Here is a 25,996-nt window from a genome sequence, read left to right as displayed (position 1 = left end):
ATTCTGCATGTACAGATGCAGTGATGCGGATTCCATGTGTTCCAATGCAAGTCAATGGCGGCGAAAGCGGCCCGCTTCCGCAAAATAATTGGTAGTGCTGCGGATTTTTCCGCAATGATAACCCGCAGCGGAAATTTCCGCAGCGTGTGCACAGCACATGTGGATTATCATTGGGGAACATAGTAGACCTTCTACCAAGCGGAATTGCCACTGCGGAAACGCTTAAAAAATGCATAGTGGGCACACAGCCTAAAAAATATTATTATAATTAATATTGTGCCAAATTCATTTCACGTGAACTATCACAGGGGATCATGTGACATGTCACGTGATACATCAGGTGTGTGTGTGTGGGAGATGGGCCCACGCCATCTAAACTGCCCGGGGCCCTTGCTACTCTTAATCCACCCCTGCTCAGGGACATGGCCAAGGTAAGGAAGGCTGAAAAATGACCCCCTTTGAACAAGAAGCATAAGATAAAACGTCAAGAATGGGCCAAGAAATACCTTAAGACTGATTTTTCAAAGGTTTTATGGACTGATGAAATGAGAGTGACTCTTGATGGGCCAGATGGATGGGCCAGAGGCTGGATCAGTAAAGGGCAGAGAGCTCCACTCCGACTCAGACGCCAGCAAGGTGGAGGTGGGGTACTGGTATGGGCTGGTATCATCAAAGATGAACTTGTGGGACCTTTTCGGGTTGAGGATGGAGTGAAGCTCAACTCCCAGACCTACTGCCAGTTTCTGGAAGACAACTTCTTCAAGCAGTGGTACAGGAAAGAGTCGCTATCGTTCAAGAAAAACATGATTTTCATGCAGGACAATGCTCCATCACATGCATCCAACTACTCCACGGCGTGGCTGGCCAGTAAAGGTCTAAAAGAAGAAAAAATAATGACATGGCCCCCTTGTTCACCTGATCTGAACCCCATAGAGAACCTGTGGTCCATCATAAAATGTGAGATCTACAGGGAGGGAAAACAGTACACCTCTCGGAACAGTGTCTGGGAGGCTGTGGTGGCACGCAATGTTGATCGAAAACAGATCAAGCAACTGACAGAATCTATGGATGGAAGGCTGTTGAGTGTCATCATAAAGAAAGGTGGCTATATTGATCACTAATTTTTTTGGTTTTTGTTTGTGCATGTCAGAAATGTTTATTTCTAAATTTTGTGCACTGATATTGGTTTACCTGGTGAAAATAAACAAGTGAGATGAGATTATATTTGGTTTTTATTAAGTTGCCTAATAATTCTGCGCAGTAATAGTTACCTGCACAAACAGTTATCCTCCTAAGATAGCCAAATCTAAAAAAAAAACACTCCAACTTCCAAAAATATTAAGCTTGGATATTTATGAGTCTTTTGGGTGAATTGAGAACATAGTTGTTGATTAATAATACAAATAATCCTCTAAAATACAACTTGCCTAATAATTCTGCACACAGTGTATTAATATGGAAGGGGGAGAAGGAGTTGTGACTGTAAATATTGGACCAATTCATACATAAGGAGTGTGAAAGTTTTATTGTCGTGGGATAAGAGGGAAATAGAGAAGGAGATCTTAGAAGAATGTGAGATTGTGTGCAGGTAAGGACAGGGAGACTAGGTCACAGATGTATGGAGGACACAGGTTTTGGATGGCTTGGTATGCCAAAGTTAGGCTTTTCAACTGGAGTCTCTGGACTATGGGGAGCCAGCGCAGGGATTGACAGAGGGGAGAAGCCGGGGAATAGCGGGGTGACAGGTGGATTAGTCAGCCAGCACAGTATAGGATAGATTGGAGGGGTGCAAAAGTGGTAGAAGGGAGTCCACAGAGCAGGAGCTTGCAATAGTCAAGGCAGCAGATGATAAGGGCGTGCACTGGTGGTTTTTTTGGCAGCACGGTAGCTCAGTGGTTAGCACTGCAGCCTTGCAGCGCTGGGGTCCTGGGTTCAAATCCCACCAAGGACACCATCTGCAAGGAGTTTGTATGTTCTCCCCGTCGTTGCGTGGGTTTCCTCCGGGTTCTCCAATTTCCTCCCACATTCCAAAGACATACTGATAGGAAATGTAGTTTGTGAGCCCCAATGGGGACAGTGCCGATAATGTCTGTAAATTGTCTAAATTGTAAAGCGCTGAGGAATATGTTGGTGCTATATAAATAAAAAGATTATTATTATTTGTAGATTCATGGTTGAGGAATGTGCGGATCCTGGAGATATTTTGGAGTTGGAATCGGCAGCAAGTGGAAAGGGCTTGGATCTGATGTTTGAAGGACAGATCAGAGTCAAGCTTGCGGGACTGGGAGAGTGGGAAGCCATTGACTTTGATGGATAAGTCAATTGGGGGGATGAATGAGATGGTGGAAAGATGATGAATTTGGTTTTATCCATGTTAAGTTCTACAAATCTATCAGAGAAGAAAGATGAAATAGCGGACACACATTGTGGGATTCTGATTAGTAAAGAGGTGATATCAGGTCCAGAGAGGTAGATCTGTGTGTCGTCAGCATAGAGGTGATACTGAAAGTTGTGAGACTCTATGAGCTGTCCGAGGCCGAAAGTGTAGATGGAGAAGAGCAGGGGTCCTAGGACTGAACCTTGGGGGACAACAGCACATAGGGGACGAGATGAATAGATAGTGTATGAGTGGGGGACACTTAATGTCCAATCAGTTAGGTATGAAGAGATCCAAGATAGGGCCAAGTTCCTCTTCCTCCACCTTAACATCACACACAGTATAGTCCTCAGAGGTGCTACCCAAATTACCCTTGTTTTCCCCTGCGTCACAACTCTCCAACCGCTCAACTGACTGTGGGAACTGAGTCTGCAGAGCTGTTCACACATTGTATTCCGGGGCATCAGAGGTCTGATCCAAAGCGCTTCACAGACTCAAGAGGGGGGAAGCATGTGCAGCGATGCCCAAAATTTTTTTTCAGCTGATCCGGGGCCAGACAAAGTAGGGTCCGAGCAGAATCCAAACCCTTGTCACCAGACGTTAACCCCTGGGGGTGGAGGTGATCTTGATGAGACTCAGATACTTGGGTCGCACGCAGACTGTACAGTGCTGTTAGGGCAGGAAGAGGGTGTTTCTCAGGGCAAGGAGTGGGACAACAGAAAGGATTATGATGAGATTGTAGATCCCGCTTGGTATGAACCCAGAGGCATGCAGCTGAATAGCTCAGCAGAGGAGGTGGAGGAGGAGGTTACGTTGCGGCTTCCTGAACAGACACAGAGTTATGCAACCACGACAAGCACTGCATCCTCAGCCCCAACTCTGGCTGTGGCCAGCAGCATTCGCGGGCCTGCAGTTGCCTAGCCTGTTTTTTTTTTGAGACCTCAAAAAATGACACAACTTATGTTATCTGCCAACGTTGTTAAAAACAACAGAGTAGAGTAAAAAAAATGCAATAATTTGACTACTACATGCATGAACTGGCACATGCGTGATCAACATGCGTTAATCTGGGAATCTCACTGTGCTAAAATGCAGACTAGCGGGCCTCGCCAACCATTGGCAGCCCCATCAACCGCATTTTCTGCTTCTTCCTTCTCCATCAATGTGGAAAGTGTTCTCACACAGGTCTCCGGCCGCAGAACCTCCACTTGTTTACCCGCTAAGGTCGGGGGGAGTGAGAGCCCATCAGCTGTTACGAAAGTGGACATGACTGCTGTTTTTGACAGATCTCAGACACCGAGCACACCCCATCTTTCTCAATCCACTGTAACATCTCTGTCTGCACCTCTCTCACAGTCCAACAGCTTGCTCAGGTGCTTGTTGCTCGGGTCGAGCAAACCGTAATACTCGGGTGCTCGACCCGAGCAACGAGCCCAATGTAAGTAAAAGGGAAACTCGAGCATTTTTCCAGCGTGCCCCCCCACCCCCCAGGAGGTCTGGAGGGGGTCTAAAAATTGGCCAAATTGATGGGAACAGTGCTCAAATGATATGGGAACAGCATGGGGAAAATCCCTGAAAGCATATCTGACTCCCAGATCACTGCTGTGAACAATGTTGTCAGAGTATTAGGCCACTTTTACGGACTCACAATAAAACATACAAAAACTAAGCCAAAATGGATTTTCCTGAAAAAAATGTTAAGGAACATTCTTTCTAGGGTAATGACTTGTACTGTATATAAGGCAAAATAAATAACCAAAAACAAAAATGCTCCTCCACACCTTGTACAAACAGCAACCAACATACCTTAAAGAAACAATGGCTGAGACCCCGGTAAATCCAGGGTCAGCCAGAATAGCCTACTCATATAGCATTTAGAACAGAAAAAACATGAGTACAAAATGGCATAAAAAGTTAAAGTTTTTTTTAGTCAATCTGTAAATAACTTACATTAATATATCCATAATATAAATATAATGCATGACAAGAAAGTGCATTGTGCTGGAAGAAAAACGCAGTCCCACCTGCAAGGGCATATCATACCCAAGCTAAAAAGGTAGAGTCCATATACATAGTGTGCTATCGTTTCAGAGATATACTGGATAGAATAAGGCTATATATTCCAAATGCAGCACATAAAAATGTTTAAACCAAACCCAGGTTCACAAGATGCTTATCACAATTGTATATGGGGTCCAGGGGGATGCGGATGACAGGTGGAAAAGGTGTCTCCACATCTTGGCTTATGTTCACGCGTAGCATTTTTTATGCGTTTTTTGCACTTTTGCATTGCTTTCAATGGTGAAAAATACATTCACAGTAAATGTGATTTTAAAATTTTACTACCTTATCTGATCATGTGGTGTGTGAGACATGATCAGACATATCCATTCAGTGTTGAAATGACATGGGAACAGCATGGAGAAGACCCCTGGAATCATCTCTGCATCCCAGGTCACTGCCTAAAACCGTGGTCATCAGACATGATCCTATATTACTTCAGTAATAATACAGACATTTTTGGAAACGTGACAAATATTAAACTGCATTTAAAATGAGAAAGGGATGGGGAAGTGAACGTAATGGTGATGGTGCACGTAGAGGCCAAGGCCGTGGGCAAGATGAAACTGTGCCTGCTGAGGGAGCACAACATACACCCACATTATGACGACCTAGCTTCCTGTTCCACTTTCTAGGGGGCAACGGAATACCACTCTTGAAGCTAGACCAGTGTGAAAATGTTGTTGGTTGGTTGGATAGCAGATAAATAGATAATGCTTCTAGTCAGTTTGCAACCACCACGACCACCATGTCTTCCACACAGTCCAGTCTCAGTAGCCATGAGTCTGGACCACATTATTATTACAACCCCTGGCAAAAATTATGGAATCACCAGGCTCGGAGGATGTTCATTCAGTTGTTTAATGTTGTTGAAAAAAAGCAGATCACAGACATGGCACAAAACTAAAGTCATTTCAAATGGCAACTTTAGGGCTTTAAGAAACGCTAAAGAAATCAAGATTAAAAAATGTGGTACTCAGTAAGGGTAATTTTTTTTCAGACCAAGCAGAGGGAAAAAATTATGGAATCACTCAATTCTGAGGAAAAAATTATGGAATCATAAAAAACAAACACGCAAAAGAACAGTCCAATACATCACTAGTGTAACATACCTGGCGGCGTCCTTGCATAGTGGTCCATCTCCCACTGTGCAAGAGCGCGCACTTGATCTCCAGTCCAGTCTGCTAGCCTGGCTTCCCTCCATGCTGTCTGCTTGCCTCTGTTTTTGCTGCTTAAGGGCGGCGCCCGATCACTTCCTGTTTCTTGTAGCTGCTGCAGACACACCCCTGATGCGTCCTCAGCCTATTGCTGTCTGTCACCTGGTATTTAACCCAGCTCTTTCCTGGAATCCTAGCTTGAGCATTGTGTTCTGTCAGTTGGCTTCTAGTCACTGATGTGCCAGGTCCTGTCTATGCTTCCTGCCTTGCGGTATCAGTTCCCGTGTCTGAACTGTGTTCTGTCTGAACTATCTTCTAGCCTGTTGTCTTCTGCCTATCCTGGAGGCTGTATTTCCAGGCCAGAGTGAACACGCTCCTAGCCTGTTCTTTCCGCCTTCTAGGGGCCGCATACCTAGACCCGTTTCTGTATCTTGCTTGTTCCTGTCTGAACACGCTCCTAGCCTGTTCATTCCGCCTTTTAGGGGCCGCATACCTAGACCCTCTCCTGTATCTTGCTGCTGTGTCTGTTCTTGTCTGAATACTCTCCTAGCCTGTTACCTGTTTTTCTCTATATCTGTACCTTCCCTTTTCCTGCAGAATCTGATCCAGTACCTAACTCCTACTCGTTGTCCCTGTACTCCCGTTTGTGAGTTTAGAGTCCACTCGCTACTTCATTGCAAGTATCTCGTGTGTACCTGGTTCTGCCTTTCCCTTCCAGTCTGTTCCGTGTGAACAGAGCCCTGTCCCCTCTGCTCTGCCTTGCTCACCGCTCCAGCGGTTTCTGCTCTGCTCTGCCTTGCTCACCGCTCCTGCGGTTTCCGCTCTGCTCTGCCTTGCTCACCGCTCCTGCGGTTTCCGCTCTGCTCTGCCTTGCTCACCGCTCCTGCGGTTTCCGCTCTGCTCTGACCCTTTGCTCGCTGCTCCGGCAGTCTCGCTCTGCTCTGACCCTTTGCTCGCTGCTCCGGCAATCTCGCTCTGCTCTGACCCTTTGCTCGCTGCTCCGGCAGTCTCGCTCTGCTCTGACCCTTTGCTCGCTGCTCCGGCAGTCTCGCTCTGCTCTGACCCTTTGCTCGCTGCTCCGGCAGTCTCGCTCTGCTCTGACCCTTTGCTCGCTGCTCCGGCAGTCTCGCTCTGCTCTGACCCTTTGCTCGCTGCTCCGGCAGTCTCGCTCTGCTCTGACCCTTTGCTCGCTGCTCCGGCAGTCTCGCTCTGCTCTGACCCTTTGCTCGCTGCTCCGGCAGTCTCGCTCTGCTTTGACCCTTTGCTTGCTGCTCCGGCAGTCTCGCTCTGCTCTGACCCTTTGCTCGCTGCTTCGGCAGTCTCGCTCTGCTCTGACCCTTTGCTCGCTGCTTCGGCAGTCTCGTCCTGCTCCTCTCTTGCTCACCGCTCTAGGCGGCCTTGTCCTGCTCTTCTCTCGCTCACCGCTCCAGGCGGTCTCGTCTTGTTCTGCTCTTGCTCGCCGCTCTGGGCGGCCTCACTCTGCTGTGTTTGTCCACCACATCTGCGGTTCTGTTCCTGAGTCCCAGTCTGTACTGGGTCCTATCCACTCGGTGCTCCAACCTGTTGTACCTGCCAGTACCTCCCTGCCTGCATACCAGTCGTGCTTACCAGCATCCGCCAGTCTGCATACCAGCCGTGTCTGCCTATACCCAGCAGTCTGTGTGCCAGCCTAACCTGCCTGTTCCTGTATTCCCCTGTGTGGGTCAACAGCCGTGTCCAGGGTTTGTCCTGGAGTAGCACCTGGTCCCTCTGCTCGGTTCCTCCTTGGTGCACTGGCGTCGTATGCCGTCGTGCGACCCTGGTCGGATCGGGTGGATACTTAGTAACGCCCCTCCAGGCATTCACTCTCCGGCACGGTCCAGTGGAATCACTACATATACACGCACATGCCACTCAGCCCGGGCGTGTGCATTACAACTAGTATTTTGTTGCACCACCTCTGGCTTTAATAACAGCTTGCAGTCTTTGAGGTATGGACTTAATGAGTGACAAACAGTACTCTTCATCAATCTGGCTCCAACTTTCTCTGATTGCTGTTGCCAGATCAGCTTTGCAGGTTGGAGCCTTGTCATGGACCATTTTCTTCAACTTCCACCAAAGATTTTCAATTGGATTGGGATCCAGACTATTTGCAGGCCATGACATTGACCTTATGTGTCTTCTTTCAAGAAATGTTTTCACAGTTTTTGCTCTATGGCAGGATGCATTATCATCTTGAAAAATGATGTCATCATCCCCAAACATCCTTTCAATTGATGGGATAAGAAAACTGTCCAAAATATCAATGTAAACTTGGGCATTTATTGAAGATGTAATGACAGCCATCTCCCCAGTGCCTTTACCTGACATGCAGCCCCATATCATCAATGACTGTGGAAATTTGCATGTTCTCTTCATGCAGTCATCTTTATAAATCTCATTGGAACGGCACCAAACAAAAGTTCCAGAATCATCATCTTGCCCAATGCAGATTCGCGATTCATCACTGAATATGACTTTCATCCAGTCATCCACAGTCCACGATTGCTTTTCCTTAGCCCATGGTAACCTTGTTTTTTTCTGTTTAGGTGTTAATGATGGCTTATGTTTGCTTTTCTGTATGTAAATCCCATTTCCTTTAGGCAATTTCTTACAGTTCGGTCACAGACATTGACTCCAGTTTCCCCCCATTCGTTCCTCATTTGTTTTGTTGTGCATTTACTGTTTTGGAGACATATTGGTTTAAGTTTCCAGTCTTGACGCTTTGATGTCTTCCTTGGTCTACCAGTATGTTTGCCTTTAACATCCTTCCCATGTTGTTTGCATTTGGTCCAGATTTTAGACACAGCTGACTGTGAACAACCAACATCTTTTGCAACATTGCATGATGATTTACCTTCTTTTAAGAGTTTGATAATCCTCTCCTTTGTTTCAATTGACATCTCTCGTGTTGGAGCCATGATTCATGTCAGTCCACTTGGTGCAACAGCACTCCAAGGTGTGATCACTCCTTTTTAGATGCAGACTAACGAGCAGATCCAGGTGTTAGTTTTGGAAATGAAAATTTACAGGGTGATTCCATATTTTTTTCCCTTTGCTTGGTCTGAAAAAAATTACCCTTACCGAGTACCACATTTTTAATCTTGATTTCTTTTAGTATTTCTTAAAGCCCTAAAGTTGCCATTTGAAATGACTTTAGTTTTGTGCCATGTCTGTGATCTGCTTTTTTTCAACAACATTAAACAACTGAATGAACATCCTCCGAGCCCGGTGATTCCATAATTTTTGCCAGGGGTTGTACAAGGGATGGGTGAAGATACAGTAGGTGAGGGTAGAGCTGGTCGTGCAGCGGTATGGTGGAGCAGTGGTTGCTAAAGGTTGTTGGCTTGGCAGAAGAGGTACGTTTTCAGGTTCCTTTTGAAGGTTTCCACGGTAGGCGAGAGCCTGATATGTTGGGGTAGAGAGTTCCAGAGTAGGGGGCATGCACAGGAGAAATCTTGTATGATTGTGGAAAGAGGAGAGGGAGTGGGAGAAGGAGATCTTGTGAGGATTGGAGGTTGCATGCAGGTAAGACTAGGTCACAAATGTATGGAGGAGACAGGTTGTGGATGGCATTACATGCCAAGGTTAGGGTTTTGAACTGGAGTCTCTGGGCAATGGGAAGCCAGTGAAGGGATTGACAAAGAGGAGAGGCCAGGGAATAGTGGGGGACAGGTGGATTAGTCTGGCAGCGGAGTTTGGGAAGGATTAGAGCAGGAGGTTGCAGTAGTCGAAGCAGGAGATGATGAGGTTGAGCACAATTGTTTTTGCAGATTCTTGTTTGAGGAATGTGCGGATACAGGAGATTCTCAGCATATTCCTCACCCTGATCCTCCTTCCTCCCACCATGCATGATTCTCAGAGATCCCAAAGATGGACACTCCGAAGAGCTGTTTTGTTCATCTTTCCATTTATAGATTATGGCCTCTCTATGGACCACTTCAACCGGGGCAACAGGAGATCGCATGTAGCAATTCCCAAATATTTCAGCAGCCATAGTCACACGAAAGTGACAGTGGGAAAGTGCAATTACTGTTGCAAAAGGTGGATGATGACACAATAGACAGAAAGTCAGGAAGAGGACCAGGGTGCAGAAGTATAAGACAAGCTGGGGGATGATGAAGTCACTGACCCAACCTGGTAAGGTGACATACATAGCGAGGACAACAGCGCAGAGGGGGGGGGCATAGCACCACAACAGGCAGGAAGAATCAGTGGGGTGTTGCAGACACAAGGCGGGCAACTGTTCCCCAAAGCATCAATACCAGGCAAGTTGCCAGTGCAACTGCTAGGTCTTCCTGAGTCTGGCTCTATTTTAAAGACTGTCCAGTTAACCATAAAAAGAACATTTGCAACATCTGCCATGCCAACATCAGCAGGGGCAGCAAAACTAGATGTTATCTGCGTGACAGCGTGGCAAATCAGGGATGTTCATGGGCGGAGCCAATTTTCGTGCGCGAAACAAGCCAGAACCCCGAACACGAATTTGAAATGCCGAACAAATTCGCTCAACACTAATTAGCACCCAGTACCAGAAGCGAAGCCATCCACAATTTCCATCTCAGTAATTTTATTTGGTAGACAGGCTGCCCAAATATTAGTTTCTCACAAAGGAGCTGAAGACACTGAGTGGCAGTAGGTGCAAGTTTCTCCAGCATGACCTGTTTGTTAGATATCAGAAGGAGAACAGAATTTTCCTTTGCCAAGGTGCTAGATTACATCTTAAGTCTTATAGATTGCTGGAGCCAGTCCACAGTAGAAAAGCAGCCATAGAGTGTCCAGGAACCTTCACACAGACTTTCTTAACCAGGGCTGCTTCTCGGTGAGAGTTGTATTTCACCACAACCATATTCTTTAGGTCGGTGAGAGGCCTGGCATATTGGGAAACCATATCTACTCCAGCTGTCATTCTCACAGGAAGTCCTCTAATGCAGCTAGTTCCATAAGCAATGGCAGCCTGTCCAACATCAGCTCACACTTCTCGGTGCTTCGACACACAAAGATCTTTATGCCTTGAATTCTATGACTACAGAGTTGGGCAAAGACCTGATCTGCAATGCATTTTGAGAAATAACGTGCATAAGCAAAGCCACGGTTTAGGCCACTGAAGGTCATCATTAAGCAAAACTCATACAGCTTTCCCACAGACTGAAAGAGAGGTATCAAGACTTCCAGGACAGCCAAGACTTCCCTGTCCTCACCAAGAGGATCCATATTCTCCTCCTCATCCTCCTCCTCCTCATTATCACCCAATCTGCATTGAGATGAGATGAGGCTGGACTGTGTAGCATCACCCTGTATAGTTCCTTACTCTGCCTGCAATGCCTCCTCTTTAATTGGCCCTATCCAGGGCCTAGCTCTAGGGATATACAGGGCTTGGGTTTCCTGTTCGGCAATTGGTGAGGAACCAATATAGGGACGGTAGGGGAGACAGGGTGATATTAGATCAGCCTAGGGGTCTCCACTCCCCCTTTCCCTAGTGTCTGGACTCCCTTCCCCTCAGCCCTTCGTGTTGCACTTAGTTTCACCTACACTGTGCCTGACAGCATATAGCTGAATTTCACCACTACAAAATGACAAGGTGGGCTATGGCATGCTGCTTTACGTTAGTCACAGAAAAAAATATATTTTTTTACTCTGCATGAGCTCTGCATACAGCTGAATTTCACTGCCACAAAATGAAAAGGTGGGCTATGGCATGCTGCATCACGTTAGTCACAGAAAAAAAATATTTTTATACTCTGCTTGAGCTCTTCATACAGCTGAATTTCACCGAAAAAAAAATCTGCTGGAAGGTCGATTTCACAGCCACACAGGACACTAGCTATCTAAACTATCTGACTTAGAATCAACCACCTAGCTAACTAGCTAAAATCTCTCAGTATCCAGGAGCAGCGTCAGGAGAATCCAAGCTGAGCGGTTATACTGACAAAATGGCGCTAAAACAACATGTCCGCTCTTTATATAGAGCGGGACATGTGATTTCAGCAGCCAATGGCACAAGCCCTTGTGTCTGGACATTGTGAATGGTTCCTGCGCCCTGAAGACCTCTTAAAAGGGCATAACTCAGAAAACAAAAGACTATGACTTTTTACTGCATCTACTCTGCGCTGTGTGTACTCTCCTGTCTCCTGAACTGCGCTTTTATAAGAAGTCTTTTGAATGATTGGTTAAGGTCAGAATTAATAGCCCTAAAATGTCTAAACATTTCCCAATAGTTTAGTTACTCTTTAAGGTGTATTTAGGATATCCAGAAACTGATTATGGGTCTACCCTAAACAGGCTATCAATCACGATTCATGAGCTGTGAAAAGATTTTTAAGCTTACTTAAAGGGTGACAGTCACCCCCAAAATGCCAATTAAAATGCATAAACATGTATAAAATGAATGTAACCCCAAAAAAGTCCATCAAAGCCCCCTCATTTGCATATGAATTAAAAGTTATTTTCTCAGGCACTGTACCAGTAACAGGTACGATGCTAGTGTGGTTTACATAGGGGCTAATTACCCTACAACACTGTATAGCTCATTTAAAATGTATTTTGGGGATAACGGACTCACAAATTATTTGAATTCTCCAGGTCCGGTAAAATCCCCAAAATTTGATGCAAATTTGATGCAATTGCTGATTTCTACTGTAATAAAAAGAATAAATCAATAAAGAAAAGTATGTATTTACTTATCTCTTGTGGTCACTCAAAGAAAATTCACTAACTGGAACATATATGTGGCTGCATTTGCAGTAAGTTTCAGAGTAAAACTCATTCTCAGTGGCATTATTGAAATACTCTTTAAATGAACCCATAGACAACTGATGCAATATTTGCTGTTATATACAACAGATGTCACTGAGATTATGTGGGTCACAAATCATTACTGGTATGTGTTTAAATTGAAAAATGGTGTCAGATTAGGCAGTGGAACGTGGCACAGCTAAAGAGATGTTAATAGATTTATGTTTTGTATGGGGAGTAGTGCAGCATCTGCTCTGTTCTTCTGGATGGTATATCATTTGATTCCATAAACACTAGGCACCAACTCACTTTCCTAAATATGTGCTCGGATTTGACACAGCTGTAAACCTGAAGTTTTATGGCCACCATCTTCATAACTTCTCAATAAATACATGTGCTGTAATTACTTTTCACCTAAGATTTATGGCCAAGATTTTCTCATCATTATTAGATTTGCTGCTACGTTTGAATGACATATGAGGCTTTATGGGTTGCAGAATCATTAGGCAATCTCCCATAAGGGACAATTTTTGAATGGTTTCATAGTGCAAGTTGTTATTTCTGAATCCAAAAAATAAACATTATTTCAAAGCAGTTTAAAATAAAATTAAACAATACACACAAAAGCTGCCACCATGAGGGAACATCTACAAAACATATACAAATTTTTTATAAACCTATGTAACGTGGCAGCTTGTCCACCTCCTCACACCTACACACATAACAGCTCCTATATACCTTTTATTCTTACATATTTTGTATGTATTATCAACCTATTTTTGTGTAAGTGAATTTCTCATGATTAGCTGCCCATAAACTAGTCTTATATGGCTACAAAGGTCAATTTAGACCAGTCCTGCCAAATTTTGTAGCCAAATGTTTTCGACATAAAATATCATGACAAACACTTACTAAAAGGAGAGTTTTATGAGAAAAGTTGGTTTGATGCGTTGGGTTTTCTTGGTTGCTGTTCGGTAGCATTGGCATAATTGTGAAGCTTTTCATAACAAACACCAGACATTCTCTATCGGGCATGTATCAACTGTTTGTGTCTTCTGTTGTGACTGATATTTATTACCTCTAATCAGGTCAAAGCAAGGAAAGACTGATAAGCAATTTAATATTTTATTTATTTAAAGACACTGTAGTGCAGAACACAATCTTCACAAAAGCAATCATTAACCACACATTCAGAAAAGAGCTGCCTAAATTATAATATCTAATGTACGGTCATTCACAGTCATGGCATCCCACTAGATCTCTAAAAAAAGAAATAAGCATTAAAAAAGGTAAAATAATTTCACTCACCTTGTGATTCTGATAAGAGGTCACTGATATAAAGGCCGTCTCTGAAAACACATGTGTGCAGAAAGCTGTGTTCTTTGATCCAAATGCATTGTTTTCATCTGCTTTGACTATATGTAACCTTGGCTGGTATTTATGCATTGAATTCAATATAATCTGAAATAAAAAAAACATACATTTATTTATATATTTGAAAATTAGGTAAACATATTTTGCCAATAATCATCTAACTTATATGAAATTGCAGCAAAATAAAACTATATACAGTATATATATATATATATATATATATATATATATATTGAATGTACTGAAAACATCATGAACAAAAAAGTACATAACTTCAGAATTTAGAATAAATTGTCAAAAAAAATGAATATATGATAGCATTCACTTTGCAATACTATTTTTTTTAAATCCCCCATGTTGCCTGTCTATCCGTGTTAGGGCGCATTCAGACTGAGATCGGACCGCAATGGACGGACTGGCCGATGAGACTCCCAACCCGAGAGTGACAGCTTCATATATTTCTATGAGGCTGTCACGCTCAGGTTAGGAGACCCACCAGCCAGTCCGTGCATTTCGGTCCAATCTCAGTTCGACTTATTCAGACGTCTGAATTCGCCCTTACAAAGGTACTGCATGCTATCTGTACAACACAAAATAACAATAAGATGTTTTAAATATAAATCAGGAAAAGTCAGTATCTATGCAAATAAAATATTTAAGTCAGTTTTTTTTATTATGTCTCATTTTGTTTATTTAGAGTCATTATCTATCAACAATCCTTTAATTGAAATAAACACGCCGAGAACCTCTTATAACCATTTATTAATGAAAAAATAAAAAAAATCACAGTATTCCTTACCTGTCCACCGATAATCTATATCTCCCACAACGTGCTCCAACTCTGCTATATCTGGATGCAATGCAGAGTGGTGACATAAGTTATGGGACTGCTCATCCAGGAGACAATGAGCTGAGCATGAAAACACGGCTGCGTGTGACCGGCGATTACATCATTAAGGTTACCGCTGGTCACACTCAGTGTGATCAGGCTGTCTTGCTGAGCGGTAACATTACTGATGTCACTGCTCAGCAATGCAACCAGATGTAGCACAGTTGGGGATCGTCGTGGGACATATGGATTATCAGTGGACAGGTGAGTATAATGTTGATTTTTTATTCTTATTTTTATGTTAATAAATGGGTAAAAGAGAGTTGGGGTGGACTTCCCCCTACGTATTTATCACGCCAGTTTGATGGGCCTGATGGTCTTATGCCTGTGGGGTTGGTGTCACACTGTCACAGAATACTGGAGGTAGGGGGCCTAAGCTGACCCTAAGCTGGGGCCCTGACTAATCCCTCAACCTGGAGGTACTGTTAAAGGTACAGAGGTCCAGGCCGCCAGCGTAACCCCTACCTCCTGAGGATCCCTGCACCTCAGTAATCTAGTCCTGAGAAGAACCCCGATCACAACAATTGGGAACCAGAAATAATATGCCCACACACAGTATTTAGACGAACGAGACAGTACAAGGGAAAAACCAAAACCACCTTGCATACAACTTCTACACAACTACAACAGAGGGAACACCAACGGGAAAGGAGATAAATGATAAAGCGAGGAAAGGGAAAAAACACTTCCAAATACACTTATCTCAGCAACTCCAAACACCACGATCCGCTCTGTAAGTCTGAATGAAAAGCTTTCACCGACACCTCCCAAACAGACCTGCAGGAATATGAAGGAGTCTCACTAAAGAAGCATTGATTGCAGCTGGGCGAGGCTGGACCTCAGCTAGCCCAGAGAGAGAGAGAATTAACTCCTTCACTGCCGAAAAAACACAAAGCACCAACAAGTCAGCTGCGAGAAGTCAGGCTGTGTACTCGTGACAATCTTCGTGGCAACACACCCGTGACACCGAGAGTTTGCAGATGCATTTGGACTCTGTATCTTAGGACACAAACCAGTATTATAAAAAGAAACTAGTAGGGGGTATCCTTTCCAGGTTTCTTATTTGTATTGTATTAGTTTCAAGTTATGCCTCCAAAGAGTTCATATTTATAAATAATGAACATTCATACTGAACTGGAAAAGTGAAAAACAAAATTATGAGATCAAGATGAAAAGTATTTTTATATTTTTGTGAATATTGGTGCAATCATTATAAAATAGTACTGTTTCTAAACAACTTTTGCATGCTTTATAAAAATCCTATATAGTAATCACTTTTAGGGCTCTTTCAGACACGCGCATAATATGGACGTGCTGTTCGAGTAAAAATTGGACAGCACGCTAAGCAATGTAATTCAAAATGGCTGTTCAGATGACAGTTTTTTCACATAGACAGAGTGACCATTTGAAAAAATTAATATACACTATTTTCTTCCAAGTCTCGAATGAGACTCGCCCATTGAAATCGCTGGGTGCGTAAAAAAATCAGATCCCATACGGAACATCCTGGTGGCATACAATTTTTATGGATACATTTACATTATTAACCTAGAAAATTGCATTTGATCATGTACATTTTTGAATGTAAATGTATGAAAATGAATCGCGCACAGACGTCACATGAATGGCACATGAACATAAGAGACGGACACATGGATGACAATATGAATGAAAATCGGATGAGTGTTCAGGATGAAACACAGATGATTTTTCATACACTCTTCTGAACCCGGTCTTACACTTATTTCTATCAGAGGAAAAATGGTTAAACTGTTTAGCAAAAAAGTAATAGCTATGGAAATGGTGAAACTTCTTTAAGACGACCAGTTGACCACTCAAAGGCCAGGTTCACATGAACGCATAAAAATCATATGAGTTTCAACCAGGAAACACATCCAATTTTTTTCTCATTTGTCATCCTACTGCACTCCATACAATGTCATCTGTATGCAATCTGCTTGTAGTCAGTTTTTAGACAGCTGCCTTTAAAAATTTACAAGACTAAATACAGTTTTCATTGTTAAGGAATTGCAATGTATCCATAAAAATTAGATGCTATTCGGTGGTTCTGTATGGAATTCTGCCAACCCATAAACTTCAATGGGTGAGTCTGATCCAACACAAGGAAGAAACTAGTGCATAGTGCAATTTTCTTCATGCACAGATTTGGTTGATAAAAAAAAATTGCTGATCTTCACTGCGCCATTGACTAACACTGGTCTGAGTGCTGTCTCTGTGCTGTCCATTTTTTCAAGGACAGCACTCGGCCGAAAATATGGTCATGTGAACCTACTCAAAGTTGGAGTGAAAAATTGGTCTTCTAAGGTGTTGGTCTTTTCAAAGTAGCTGACACTAAATAGAGAAAATAAGGGGACTGAAAATCTAGTCTAGACAGGGTATCATTAATTATAATTATTGTGACTGGTCTCTAAGGACTACTTACAAATGTGATCAGAAATATTGATATATGAAACCATGAATAGAAAGCAATGTAATTTGGAGAAGGATTCAAACTTGAAAGAAGGCTGACATTCACTGAAAATACATGTCTTTGTCCAAAACAAAAATGAACAAAAATACACAAATTCAAAGAAAATCTTCATACATGCTAATGGGAAAATTGCCATCATTGTCTCACCAAGGAATGAAATCAATAGCCAGCAATAAACATGATGAAATCCAGTGACCTATTTAGACCCTAGTTTTTGTTTTCCAGAGTAATGGTAGAATTATTGGCATCTAAGCTATATTCATATGAACTTTATGAGTATTAAATGTCAGAAGCATCTGTGTCCCAGACAAGGCAGAAGCTGATGACCATCTGGCCTTAGGAGTAACAGCCAAAAATACATTTTTCCCTATCCAAGTAGTAGTACTACTGTTATTTTTAGTAGTTTATTCTCATCCAATTGCATAGCACATTCACACCATGACAAAAAACGTGAGAACGTTAATCTGACACCATCTGTGGTCAGCATATAAAATTCTCACCTCCACCTTACAGAGCTTTAACTTAAAGTGTCCATCAGCTTTAACAAAAGCACAATACAGAATTATGTGAATGAGTAAAAAGAACCAATCAGACCACAAAGCAAATAAACAACTGCATTAGGATTTAGTGTCTATTTGGGTGTAATATTTTTTTAAAGCACTTTTATATTGTATAATGTTAGAATATCGCTGCTAAAAGGGAATTTTAAGTTCCTGACAAATTTGTCCAAGAGGGTGAATTGTGATAAAATAAAAGAACGTGTACTGACCAGTTAAATCCCTGCCATTCCAGTGCAACCATTCTGGTCACTTCCATACAGTACAAGGTTGTTTCACACATGGCCCCGATTAATCAAAGCTTGTAAAAAGTTTTGAAAAGTCGTATAATTTTGGCACAACTGATAGCTGTGTAAATTTAATGCAATTTTGCCTTTTTCCTGACATTTTCACCCAGCTCTGACAAAGTGGGCAGACTGAGAACTTGGCAACCACTGCTCTTCAATTCATGACGAGTGGTGGCATTTGCTACCCCATAAATCTTATGCCGCCATGGTCTGGAGTAGGATATGTGGCAAGGAGTACACAGAGGTGTACGCCACTCGTCCATCGCTTCCTTATTTATGAAGGGGTATATGCTTCTTCATGAATCAGGGGCGTCTGATTCCAGCACGCCTCCTTGTGAACACCAACACTGGTCTTGATGTGTCAGGCCCATTGCTTACATAGAAAAAGCGCTACATTTGCTGCACTCTACTGTTTCATAGATGTTACATTATAGTCTATTGTAAAATATAAATGCGACTAAGTAAGCAAGGATTTTTTTTCACTTTTAGGTCCTCTGTTTTGGTGCATTTTTGAGATCCATTATGTATTTGTTTTTTTTACAGCATAGCATGCCCATTACATGGCCTTTTTCTTATGTTTTCTCTATAGACTTCTCTTTAGTACTCAAAAAAAAACTGAAAACATGTGAAAACTGCTAAAATTCATAGCAATTTTTATGAGCCATGCATAAAGGAGACCTTTTGAAAGGTAATTTTTTAAAAAAAAGAATAACGCATTTTTAATGGCAGCTATACTCTGGATGCTAAGGGCAACAACATCAGTTTTACAGTTAGCCAGGAATGAAAAATAAATCCCATATGTTTCAGTTTTCCTCAAATCATCAAACTTTTTTTAAAAGAAAAAAATTATAAATTTAATTTATATTTGATCTTTGATACGATTAAAACCTTAGAATCTTTCAGGATTTTCATGCAGCTACCGTATACGGATGAATCTATCTAAACACGCTCAATGTGATACACTGTATATAAGAATCAGGACCAGAACATCATCCATACTTGTTACGCTTGCCAATTCTGCGTTATGTCTTTTATATGAGACAGCATCTGGCAGATAACAAGAAACAGAATTGGTATGTATAAATGCGATCAAGGTTCTTTATCTTGCAGGTAATGGCCTATAGACACATGCGCCTGGACAAAAATGAAACAGAGCATAATAGAAGCTAGTCTGCATATAAACGGCAGAAATATTATCCACATTTAGGTGGATAAGAAAAACAGTCTTTGAAAAATCTCAAATGGATGAACTTCTGCTTGGCCTCGGTAGTTGCTCATTTAACTCTCCAATGTGATTTTTATTGCTGATATATTCCAGATACTGTCCTTTACTTACCCTCTTGCAGAAAAAAGGGTAGGCTGGATAATAAACCACTCAGGTATCGAGAACGCACCCACAATTAATATCAATAAACATAGTTGCACAATACTATATATTATTTATGAAGCATAGTTAATTACAGTATATTGTTTTAACCTGCACTATTGCATCTTCAACTGGGTATAAAGCGAATCAATCAAGACACATAAAGAATGCATATCACATTGCTTATGGAAAACACATCAATTGCTTTTTGAAGCCATTCTTGTAAAAGGAAATATTTACAGTTTGCAGATTGCATATGATGGAAAATCATTGCTCTAAATAATTTAGGGCACTATTAACACCTGTCTAAACTTCCATATAGTGTACAAATAACCTTGTTATACAGTGCCTTACTATGCAGAACAGTATGGTACCCAAATACCATTGCCATACTGTAGATTGCATAATACAGAATTGTATATTACTGTTATTTACTTTTTTATAAATCACTACTATTGTCTATGAACAGTGTTTGGTACTGCTGGTCAGTCTTATTCATTTGAATACAGTTGCAAGACCAGACACCATTACCAATGGTAAGAGTAACATTGTGTCTATATAAAAATAAAAAAAAAGAAGCTTTTTTTCAATCCTCACCTTGTCCCCCACCCCACCAAAAAATAAAATAATAAATAAATAAAGATTTGGAAAGGAAATCTCACTAAGAGATCTAAATTAAAGAAGCTCTCCCATCAAACTTTTTATCCTCTTAATATATTACAATCATCATATTATATAGCACTGTGTACTTACAATTGCCCATTTTGCCTTTCTACCCAGCTAATTCTTCTCTTTTCCATTAGGTCTTTGACATCACAGGATTAAAAACTGACTAGCTGAGTCCTTCTAAACTCTAAGTGGAAAAAATAAGTCGATTTTCCCTGTATGAGTCATGAGTCACTGCAAAAGTCCCTGGCAGGGGGGAGGAGGGAGCTGCTAGGTCAGGAGTTGAAGAGGGGAATGAGTCATACAGGGACAAGAGACTTCCTGTTTCTATATAGAGTAGAGAAAAGAGGAGAATTAGCAGAGTAGAAAGGCAAAATGGGCAATTGTAAGTACACAGCGCTATATAATATGATGATTGCAATATATTAGGCAAATTAAAAATTTGATTGGAGTGCTTCTTTACGGTAAAAAAAATGAATCACTTTACTAAAAATTAAGAACATAAAAAATAAAAATATAAATATAATCATATTTGTTATCTGCATCCATAAAAGCATGATCTATCAAAACATGAAATTAATTAACCTGATTGTTGTAAATGCCATAAGGAGAAAAAAAATTAAAACTTCTAAATTGCGGGGTTTTTTTCTCCGTTTGCTGTAACAACTAAAAAAAATGCAGTAAAAAGGGTAGAAAACATACTTACTATAGAGGTATCAATAAAAAAATGAAAAAAAAACAAGTCACACAGCTCCATCTACGTTAAAATGAAAACATTACAAGTCCCAGAATATGGCGAATTTGACAAATTTTCTGATATTTTTGCACCAGTTAAATAAAAAAAAACGTATAAGTTTCGTATTGCTGTAATTATACTGTCCTGGAGAATCATATTGCCTGGTGATTTTTACAGCACAATGAAAGCCATAAGAACAAAATAAAAAAAATACAATTGCGACATTGTGGGGATTTTTTGGCGATTTCAATGCATTTGGATTTTTTTTTACCTTTTTACAGTACATTGATTGTTAAAATTAATGATGTCATACAAAACTACAACTGGTACTACAAAAACAAATCGTCATACAGCTATATAGATGACAAAATTAAAAAATGATATCTCTTGGAACATGAAGAGGAAACAACGAAAGAGCAAAAATGGAAATTCCCAGTTGGGAAGGGGTTAGGATTTAACATTAATTGATTGTGGGAAATATATAATTATGCTGGTCACCAGGTTTTTACTACCACAGCTGAGAGCACCATGGTGTAGTGACAGAAACCCTGATTCTATTGATGTGTAACTTACTGGGCTGTTTGATTGTTTTGATAAAATCATTGTTTTATTTGCTGCAGATCTACCAGTTCTCTGAATACTGAGCTGTATATTTCCCCGCCCATACCACTGATTGGAAACTTTCTGTGTACACTGTGCATAGGCAGAAAGTTATGAACATGGGGTTATACACAGCTATGAATATGGAGGACTGCATGGTAGTAGGTTTACGTGTCCTCAAGTGAGACTTTCCTCCTGATAAAACAGGGATTTTATCAAAACTACGTAAGCTGTCCAGTAAGTGACACATTGCTGGAATCACAGTCTCTGTCTCTACATCATACTATGATTACATGGCAAAAACCTTGTAACAGATTTCCGTTAGCCCCTTTCCGACTTGGCCAATTTCCGTTTTTGCAAATCCATCACTGGACAAAGTGCAGAATGGTTACAAAGAGCCTCTTTCACCAGGTTTCCCCACAGATTAGAGATTATTACTAGGGGTTCAATCAAGGCAACATTTTGTGTTCAACTGACTGTACAGATTGTCCAAAGTGGAGAACCTCTTAACTTTTTTAGTTTTTCTTATAACTGAAGTTTTTCATGCCTGATATTAATTTTACTGCTTGCTTGCACTTTTTCCAATTGTAAGTTATTCTTCTTATTAACTGGAAACATAAATAATCTGCATATTCTAAATTAAAGTAAGCTTCCAACCCCCATTTTAAATATGACTTTAAGTTTCTAATGTATAATCGCTATAGCTATTACTCTTCACTCTGCTGCTCTTTCCATGTCTGAGATAGCAGTTTTATTCTTTTTATGCCTACAATGCCCACAAATACAGAATTGTTGTTATTGCCACTGGTACAGACTTACTGCAGTACCCATGCCTCTGCAGCAGCCATTTTGGTCACAAAGTTGCTGCAGCATTTTTTAACATAGCCCTATCCTCTCTGTTAGTAATGGAGAGATGGCAACACATTCACATATACGTCTCTTTCTATTCAAATATGTAGGAACTCCAAAACTTTTAGGCCTACTGGGTTTTGTTCCTGAGATAGATATGAGTCTCATTAAATATGACTCCCCTATATCAGACATTGGTGGCATATACTATTGATATTCCATGTCTTAGATGGGGAAACACCTTTAAAGTCATGTGGGTCTATGTATCACTTTTCAAGAATATTATACAACCCTAATTCCAAAAAAGTTGAGATGATGTGTAAAATGTAAAGGAAGGAAGAATACCATGGTTTGGAAATCTCGTATAGCCATATATCTTTCGCAACAGAATATAGAACACAGATCAGAAGTTGAAAGTTAGAGATTTTTCCATTTCATTTGAAAAAAATTAACTCATTTAGAAATCGATGGTAGCAACACATCTCAAAAAATTATGGAACAGGATTAATACAAGGCTAGAAAAGTAAGTTGTACTAATGAAAAACACTGGAAGGTCAATTTCCAACTAAGTCACATGACTGTATAAAAAGTGCATGATAGAGAGGCAGAGTCTCACAGAAGCAAAGATGGTCAGAGGTTCACCATATCTATATCATATCTGTATACAACTGCATCAAATAATTGTGAAATCATTTAAAAAAAATGTTCCTCAAAGTAAAATTGAAAAGACTTTGAATATTCCACCATGTACAGTATATAATATCAACATAATATTTAGTGATTCTGGAGAAATCCATGTGCACAAGGGACAATATTAGATGCTCGTGATCTACGGGCCCTCAGGCAGCACTGCAGTAATAACAGGCATGATTTGGCATGAAATGGAAAAATGTGTAACTTTTCACTTATGTGTGTTCTATTTTCTGTTGTGAATAAAATATGGCTATAAAAGAGGTTCATTAAAATAGAGTATAAAAACCTGATTTGTCTGTAAATCGCTTTGAACTGAAGATTACTGCTTATAACAGATGAGCTGCTAAATATGTAAATAGTAATGTAACAGAAACAAGAATTAGAATAATGTGGTATTGTCTTTTGAAATTAATTTCATATGTGTACAGTATCCACAAACTGGCAAACTGCAGAAGCATCCCTATTAGAGATGAGCGGTGTTCGACTAGAACTGTTCGCCAATCTCAAATTCGAGCTGTTTTGGGCGGTGTTCGAGTTGTTCGACGAACCCGAACGATTTGCAAAAAATTCGGCTGTTCGAGGTTATGTTCGATAACTGTTCGTGCACCAAAAGCTTGTCCTGCATGTCTGGCGCTATTTAGAGCACCAATCATGCAGGGATTGTCTGCCACTCACTGTAATGCCACAGCCATAGTGGTTGTGGCATTACAGTGATTGCCCAAATCGATGGGAACAGTGCCAACAGTGAAACATGAAAAGCCGGCAATTCATCAGCGGCATACACCGGTACCCGACAATTTAGAACCGAAAGAATAGAGCTTCACACATAGATTAGATAGATAGAAACATGTCAGTCACACATATAAGAAGCACAGTGACAGTGTTGCTTACTGTACTTGTCATTTAGTGTAAAGGATTTATCAAAAAAAATAATAGTTTTTCATGCACCGTCTCTTTAAAAAAGCCAGCCGGCAATTCAGCATCTGTACCCAACAATTTAGAATAGAAGGAATAGAGAATCACACATAGATTAGGTAGATAGAAACATGTCAGTCACATATATATGAAGTACAGTGACAGTGTTGCTTACTGTACTTGTCATTTAGTATAAAGGATTTATTAAAAAAAATAATAGTGTTTTCATGCACTGTTTCTTTAAAAAAGCCGGCAGGCAATTCAGCATCTGTACCCGACAATTTATAACAGACAGAATAGAGCTTCACACATAGATTAGATAGATAGAAACATGTCAGTCACATATATATGAAGTACAGTGACAGTGTTGCTTACTGTACTTGTCATTTAGTGTAAAGGATTTATTTAAAAAAATAATAGTGTTTTCATGCACCGTCTCTTTAAAAAAGCCGGCCGGCAATTCAGCATCGGTACCCGACAATTTATAACAGACAGAATAGAGCTTCACACATAGATTAGATAGATAGAAACATGTCAGTCACATATATATGAAGTACAGTGACAGTGTTGATTACTGTACTTGTCATTTAGTCTTAAAATAAAGGATTTATTTAAAAAAAATTGGCGTGGGGATCCCCATAATTTTAGGCTCTAGCGGAGGTTAACCAGACGGCTGGGGCAGATGTTTGAAGCCTGGGAAGGGGGTAATACCCACGGAGCTTCCCAGGCTACTAATATCAGCCCCCAGCGGAATACCTAGCCTTTACTAGCTATTAAAATGGTGGACCCCCCCAAAAAATGACGTGGGGTCCCCCCTATTTTAATAGCTAGCAAAGGCTAGGCAGACAGCTGGGGGCTGATATTAATAGCCCAGGAAGGGTTCCATGAATATTGGCCCCCTCCCAGGCTAGAAACACCAGCCGTCAGCCGCCCCAGAAATGGCGCATCCTTAGGATGCGCCAATTCTGGCACTTAGCCTCGCTCTTCCCACTGCCCTGTAGCGGTGGCAGTGGGGTAATAGGGTTGGGGTTGATGTCAGCTTATAATGCCAGCTGACATCAAGCCCAGGTTAGTAATGGAGAGGCGTCTATAAGACACCCCCATTACTAACCCCATAGTCAAAGTTAAAAGAAAACACAAACACCCAGAATAAAGTCCTTTAATTGAAATAAAGACACATTCCTTTATTGTTCTAAATTAAACCATACTTACCGTCACGCCCATTCCAGCTGAAGCCAACGATCTCCTGCAATAAAAGAAAAATAATAAAGCAACCTCATCCTTACCTTTCCATGGTTCCCACGACAGCTTCAGCTCTGCTACATCGAGATAACAGGCTGGACCGCAGCAGAACGCTGCCATCCAGCCTGTCATCCCGCAGACACTGAGAAGCGCAGGCATGCTTGCGCTCTGCAGTGTCTGGCTGTGACGGCATAAAGATGAGACGAGTTCATGTCCAATGAACTCGGCGCACCTCATGCACGTCAATGACAGCGTGGGAGAATTCTCCTGCACTCAGCACTTCAGCGTGAGAATTCTCCCACGCTGTCAGTGACGTACATGAGGTCAGCTGAGTTCATTGGACATGAATGAGCTCACCTCATGCACGTCACTGACAGCGTGGGAGAATTCTCACGCTGTAGCGCTGAGTGCAGGAGAATTTTCCCACGCTGTCAGTGACGTGCATGAGGTGAGCTGAGATCACTGGACATGAATGAGCTCACCTCATGCACGTCACTGACAGCGTGGGAAAATTCTCCTGCACTCAGCGCTTCAGCGTGAGAATTTTCCCACGCTGTCAGTGACGTGCATGAGGTGAGCTCATTCATGTCCAATGAACTCAGCTGACCTCATGTACGTCACTGACAGCGTGGGAGAATTTTCACGCTGAAGTGCTGAGTGCAGGAGAATTCTCCCACGCTGTCAGTGACATGCATGAGGTGCGCCGAGTTCATTGGACATGAACTTGTCTCATCTTTATGCCGTCACAGCGAGACACTGAGGAGCGCAACCATGCCTGCGCTTCTCAGTGTCCGCGGGATGACAGGCTGGATGGCAGCTTTCTGCTGCGGTCCAGCCTGTCATCTCGATGTAGCAGAGCTGAAGCTGTCGTGGGAACCATGGAAAGGTAAGGATGAGGTTGCTTAATTATTTTACTTTTATTGCAGAAGACATTGGCTTCAGCTGGAATGGGCGTGACGGTAAGTATGGTTTAATTTAGAACA

The 25,996-nt window shown here is 41.5% G+C and overlaps 1 protein-coding gene across 1 annotated transcript in view; it reads right to left on the bottom strand.

Moving 5' to 3' along the window:
• Nucleotides 1-25,996, bottom strand: part of TBX4 (T-box transcription factor 4) — a 326,480-nt gene that overhangs the window by 23,150 nt on the left and 277,334 nt on the right. Inside the window, exon 6 of the mRNA XM_073670565.1 lies at nucleotides 13,657-13,809. Within this exon, the coding sequence (XP_073526666.1) occupies nucleotides 13,657-13,809 (153 nt within the window). The remainder of the gene's footprint in view (nucleotides 1-13,656; nucleotides 13,810-25,996) is intronic.

This window comes from Phyllobates terribilis, unplaced genomic scaffold (assembly GCF_046119375.1).
Source record: "Phyllobates terribilis strain yellow unplaced genomic scaffold, ASM4611937v1 Scaffold_2__4_contigs__length_985480577, whole genome shotgun sequence".
Lineage (NCBI taxonomy): Eukaryota > Metazoa > Chordata > Amphibia > Anura > Dendrobatidae > Phyllobates > Phyllobates terribilis.
Note: the sequence above shows the minus strand (reverse complement) of the source record. Positions and strands in the feature narration are given on the sequence as shown.